Source organism: Polypterus senegalus, chromosome 2 (genome assembly GCF_016835505.1).
Source record: "Polypterus senegalus isolate Bchr_013 chromosome 2, ASM1683550v1, whole genome shotgun sequence".
Lineage (NCBI taxonomy): Eukaryota > Metazoa > Chordata > Cladistia > Polypteriformes > Polypteridae > Polypterus > Polypterus senegalus.
The window spans coordinates 122,330,956-122,337,222 of record NC_053155.1 but is presented as its reverse complement, the minus strand read 5'-3'; the positions used below and the strand labels follow the sequence as shown (position 1 = coordinate 122,337,222).

At 35.9% G+C, this 6,267-nt stretch overlaps 1 protein-coding gene across 1 annotated transcript in view; it reads right to left on the bottom strand.

The window, feature by feature from the left end:
* The window catches only part of bace2 (beta-secretase 2), a 106,944-nt gene that overhangs the window by 16,827 nt on the left and 83,850 nt on the right, over positions 1 to 6,267 (bottom strand). Inside the window, exons 5-7 of the mRNA XM_039744499.1 lie at positions 3,993 to 4,127; positions 620 to 721; positions 1 to 104 (exon numbers count right to left, since the gene is read on the bottom strand). The exon at positions 1 to 104 is cut by the window's left edge and continues 46 nt beyond it. Of these exons, the coding sequence (XP_039600433.1) occupies positions 1 to 104; positions 620 to 721; positions 3,993 to 4,127 (341 nt within the window). The remainder of the gene's footprint in view (positions 105 to 619; positions 722 to 3,992; positions 4,128 to 6,267) is intronic.

Genomic DNA, 6,267 nt, shown 5'->3' with positions numbered 1-6,267 from the left:
CTTAGGTAAATGGAGATTTTAGGGAAGTAATCCCATGGCATGCTTCCTTTTTCCCAACAGGCCAACTTGTCGCCAGTCCAGAAGCCAGCAGGAAACTGTGAAATCTGTCAAGTGGGAAAAGCCAACTTAATTTTAGTTCAAAATTCAGTATTTAGTATACAGTAAAACAGGACAATTTATTCTCTTCTTCTTGTTGACAACTTTATTCATTTTCTGATGCCTCAACGTCTACAGTAGGTATACAAATATATTATCTACAGAAAATATTATAACTCTGACACTGTGTAAATATAAACTAACCGCATGTTATTTATATGTTCAGACATTTGTTTAGCAATCTATAGAAGTTTAATAGGGTAAAAAAATTAAGCAAATAAATTTAACAAATGGTAGTCCATTTTCAGCTTCTAATAAATGCTAAAAATTTGTCACATTAAGAGCTGACAAAAGTAGAGGGTGTGACTATGTGACTTGCTTAACACAATGATCCCCAGTTCAGATTTACTCTTGGAAGGGCAGTGCTATTGCACAAGGCCTTGTAAAAATCTCCTCCCAAATACCAGAAAATGAGAACACACACTGCAAAGCAACTCCAACCCACAATTAGAACTCTTCTTACCAAGGATGTACGGATAATGGTATCCACCACAGCATTAAATACATTTCCAGGAAGTCGTAAAAGTGTCGTTCCACTGTCGACAATTGCCTTGTCAGTATTGTACTGAAATAAAAGAAACGCACATCAAAATTCAGTGCCTTTAAGTGCCAAGGCCTCTGCAGAACAAAGCCTCTAATGGAAGTCTATTTGCACTCAAGCATCTGCAAGATTGCCAGCATGTTTCAGGAAAGCTTTTCCTTTCTTTCAAAATGCTTTTCATTAAAAAAAAAAAAAATTATTTTTTCTTGTCCTTGATGGTAAAGAGACTCTTTGGCCTTGCCTGAATACACATAAGTGAAAGCTGCACGCATTTTGCTCAGGTTGGCATACAGTTTTTAAAAGAGAAACCATGACTGTTTACATTGTTAGCAGCTCTCACACAAAAAGTGAGTAATGGCAATCTACACACAAACACATCATCATATACCATGAGGCTTCTTTTATTTCATTAGGTAGAATATAGATGTTACCTGTAAATGTAAAAGCACAGTATTGGTGTGGCATATAAACCCACCCCGTTACACATCACAACACCATAGGGAGTCTCTTTTAGAAAACAAATCATACAAAAGAATATTTCTAGAAAAATAATGGCATGCTAAAAATAAACAAAGAAAGAGTCCATATAATGTGGTCCCAGCAGCACTTCTTTTCTGCTCCTAAGTAATCAGGAACAGAATGAAAATAAACAGAACAAAATTCCATTGGAGGTTTAGGGGAACCATTATGGATACAGCTGATAAATTATTAAGCATTGAAAATTCTTTTTTCCAGGAATACCATTTGTCCATTTGCAATATCAAATCATTTTTCTTAGATACCTTACCTTAGCCGATGACCCTTATAAACATGTGTTTACAGTCTATAAAGCACTACGTCTTGTGATAAATCAGTTGATTCAACCAACATTTTACACTGCTGATAATTTAATAACCCTGATATCCAAAAGAAAACACATTCCTATTTTGTAATCATTAACTTATCAAAAATATTAAGAATAGTAGTGATCAGGCCAAAAATTGGCCTTTACACATAAAACACTACCAATATGACACTAAAGCTTCGATTGACTTGTACTTCTTATATAATTTTATGAAAACTCAGTTAAATTTAATGTCTCACACCTGGCCTCATCTTGTGGAATGGCTCTGAAAACCCCGTACCTCCAATTATACTTTTGTTTCTTTCCAGCTTCTATATGCTGCTCCATCTCTCTGTATGGAGAGGTAAAAACGCTGCTCCACTTAAATAAAAAAAAAAAAAATCAGGTGTTGCCTTGGACTTTTGTCTCTGTGCCTGTTTGAGAAGCTGTATGCCCCTAGTATTCTATCTACTATTCAAAAAAATTAATCAGAGTATAGCATCAAGTCAATGAAACTTCTAGGATATTGATCTGGTCAGTTAAGTATCAGCGGGGGTTATTAATCAGTGTCAGCTACTGTGGTGTTAATGAAATTAACAACAGATGCACTAGAGGGGCAACAATGAGATGACCCCCAAATCAGGAATGGTTTAACAGGTGGAGGCCACTGACATTTTTCTCTCCTCATCTTTTCTGACTGTTTTTTCACTAGTTTTGCATTTGGCTACGGTCAATGTCACTACCGGTAGTATGAGGCGATACCTGGACCCTACAGAGGTTGCACAGGTAGTCCATCTTCTCCAGGATGGCACATCAATATGTGCCATTGCCAGAAGGTTTGCTGTGTCTCCCAGCACAGTCTCAAGGGCATGAAGGAGATTCCAGGAGACAGGCAGCTACTCTAGGAGAGCTGGACAGGGCCATAGAAGGTCCTTAACCCATCAGCTGGACTGGTATCTGCTCCTCTGGGCAAGGAGGAACAGGATGAGCACTGCCAGAGCCCTACAAAATGACGTCCAGCAGGCCACTGGTGTGAATGTCTCTGACTAAACAATCAGAAACAGACTTCATGTGGGTGGCCTGAGGTCCCAATTTCCTCTAGTGGGCCCTGTGCTCACGTGGGAGCCATAAAAACTACTGAGTACAATTTTGAGTTGCTGTAATGAAATTTCGGTAAAATGGATTAGCCTGCCGCATCACTTTTTCATTTTGATTTTCAGGGTGTCATATTGTATAAAAACAAACAAAAAAAAAAAAAACACCTATATTTCCATGTATACTTAACTTGTAGAGCAGGAGGCAACAAATGTTCTGCAAGTTAAGGTTGAAGGAGTTTGTAATTTGTGTTGACTATTTTTTTTTAATAAAGATATTTTATAAGAAAAACTTATGCTTAAACATTTAACTTCTGATACATTAAAATGCAAGAGATCAAATTCTAATGAACCATATTGGAAGCACAGTAGACATAAAATAACTGATTGGTAATTATCACTCACAAATGAGTCTGTTCAGTATATGTTGCCTATAGTTTAGAAAAAGGAAAACACACTACTAATGAACTGGAAAGAGAGTAAAGTTTCCATAATGTTAATACACAGTTTTACTGTGATTCATGCTTGTGATTAATTATTATACAGATGGTGTACATGGACAGGACAGCAAGAAGTCGAACCAAAGATGGAGCAATAATCCTACCAAACACAATAGCCTAGCAGTAGCAAACTAGTCACAATGAAAACCTACATCAATTATAACCCACCACTGGTGCAGTAAGGCAGCAGTTCTATAGAACAGTGGGTCTTCATATCTTGACTATTAAAACCCATTTAAAAACAAAGGTCTCATTTCACTTTATTTGGACTGGTTAGGGAAATGTTGGGAAATGTTTTATAAAATGTTTAATTCAGAAGCAAAATGGAAAAAAAAATTGACTTTCATTTTTTATGGGAAAGCTGACACTATATCTTTTCTATTATCTTGTAAATGTTTGGTTTTATTACTGAATTTTGAAGAAGCTCTACTTTTCTTAAACAGTTTCTGGATTTTAAATTTTTTGGTATACAAGAGCTGAGAATGAGCTTTAATATTATATTCAACATTTTAATAGTGACGCGAAGTCTAATTTCAAAATGCATTACTTTGTTTGGATTATGATGCATCTTGATTAACTCTTGTTTTACTCTTTTTACACTTATTAAACTAAAGGTTTACTTAAGATGACATGCTTCTATTTACTGTACCCATCAAGTTCAATTTGATAATTGCAAATGGACCCTAATTTCATCAATCAGGTCTATGAAATCTTATGTGAAATTATAGTATACAAATAATAAGACACAGTATTAGTGAATGGTAAAGTATAATTGTTTAAAATTAAAATGTTTACAATACCCGTCCCAAACAAAAAAAAAAAAAAACAAGTAAAGAAATGCACAAATACTCAACAAAGCCATCTGACCCAATTCATACCTCTCTGCAGTCCAGATTCAAATTTTGATCTCCTACTTCCAACTTCAAAACTTCAACTTGATAATACCACTGTTCCTTTATTGGGGTATACCAGACAGCTCCGGTGTATAACGTAGGCTCTATTCCTCCCATAATCTTTAAGAATAAACAAATTACAAAAAACAAGAATAAACTTTTTTTTAATGTTAAAAAGTTATTTATACAAACTAACACTAATTTGACTAGGTACCAGCCCCCATTAAGTTTCAATATTGGTATGTATTTATCAGAACTGCATTTCTGAGAAAACCAGTATCCCTTACAGTTTGTTTTTTTTTTAAAGTGCATTCATTCAAACAGAAATGCCAAATTCAACATTAGAAAATCTTTAAAAAATTCTAAATATGCTCCTTAGAATGTTGAGTCTTGATATCATACTGTACGTGCCAAAAATACAAAGAACCAACTTTGGATCAACGGAAGGGCATCACAAAAAAGCATTAAGGTAGCAGTGCTAACCTAGTATTATATCATGTCAGGTTGAACTCTCTCCCAGCTCATTGTTCCGATGTGCCAGACTGTTATGACACTGTGCCCAGTTATATTTCATATAACATTTAAAATGAACAACAAAGCCAAAATGAACTGGGGCTCAAAAGCGATCGTTAAAACAGTGGTAGTGCTGCTGCCTCGCAGTAAGGAGACCTGGGTTCGCTTCCCGGGTCCTCCCTGCATGGAGTTTGCATGTTCTCCCCATGTCTGTGTTGGTTTCCTCCGGGTGCTCCGGTTTCCTCCCACAGTCCAAAGACATGCAGGTTAGGTTGCATTGGCGATCCTAAATTGTCCCTAGCGAGTGCTTGGTGTGTGGGTGTGTGTGTGTTCCCTGCGGTGGGCTGGCGCCCTACCCGGGATTTGTTCCTGCCTTGCGCCCTGTGTTGTATTGGATTGGTTCCAGCAGTCGCCCCGTGACCCAGAGTCAGGATATAGCGGGTTGGAAAATGACTGACTGACTATTCAATAATTTCTTCAACATTACTGTATATATGAGCTACATTAACACTAGACGTGCCCCAGAAGGCAATGAATAATGTGTTTACATTTTTAACAATTTCATCAGTATGTGTGTCATGCCTCTTTCCTTCCTTGTTTTTACCTAAATATTTGTAATGCAAATGCCCACATTGTTGTATCGCTAAAGTGTACTTAGAACATGTGACTAATGATACTTTTCCTCTGCTATTCTTGTCACTAACTTAACTATATTGCAATCCTTTCTGATTTCTAAAAGAACCAAGTCACTTTCCCCTCTCCTCTTCAATATCCCTCTTGAGCCTTTAGTTATTGGTGAATCAAATCTAATCTTCCCTATAACCCTATATGATACTCACCACAAAGTCAAACTTTATTTCAACAGTAATCTGCTTTTTCTCAGTGATGCCCCATTTAATCCCTCATACAGGATTGTCCTTAAATTACTTTTGTCTCATGCAAGTCTGTGCATGATTAATAAATCAGTTGGTTCAAGTTGGCTCTTCTTCCTCTTAATTTATCCAGTAGTTATTTCTATTCCTCCTTAGCTCTTTCACTTTCAAAGCTTAACAAATACCTGCATATTGATATCCCCTTCCCTTCATGATATTACCTCATTAAATTAATTAATTAATTTTCCCAATTACCAGCCATGTGTAAACATTACGTTAGAATGTTATCCTTTGTATTTTTACAAATAAAGCAAGCTGTATACTCTTGCCGTAGTGTTCCAGGACAACCACATATTCATCTGCCTTTTATCTCCATGGACAGGGAAACTCCTCAAACCTCTAGTTCTCAGCTTTAGTAAGAAATCCAACAATTTAAATCTTCCCTATTCTGCTCCGCCTTAAACAGTTATTTTTATATTTTTTAAATTTCAGCTATTCAAATTATTTATGTGTTTAAATACTTTGCCCATCCCATCATAGTCTGATTTCCACTATGTCTTTGTTTGGATGCTTACACTATTACTTAAACTCACTTGCACCTGTTTTTCTTTGGCAGAAACATAAACCACAAGGTATCAAAATGCCAACAGAAACGTTTTATCAAACAACACTAATTTTTTTAATAGTTATTTCTACAAAACTGTATACTTCATAGCTAGTAGTTGTATAATACCTTGAAAATTTATTTGGCCCTTTAAATCATTTTCACATTTTATTGTCTCAGATTTTAAACCTGCAATACATTAAAGAAATTTTCTAGCTGTCCTGCAAAACAAGGTACATTGTGCTAAATCAAAACAATAAGTGAAAATCTT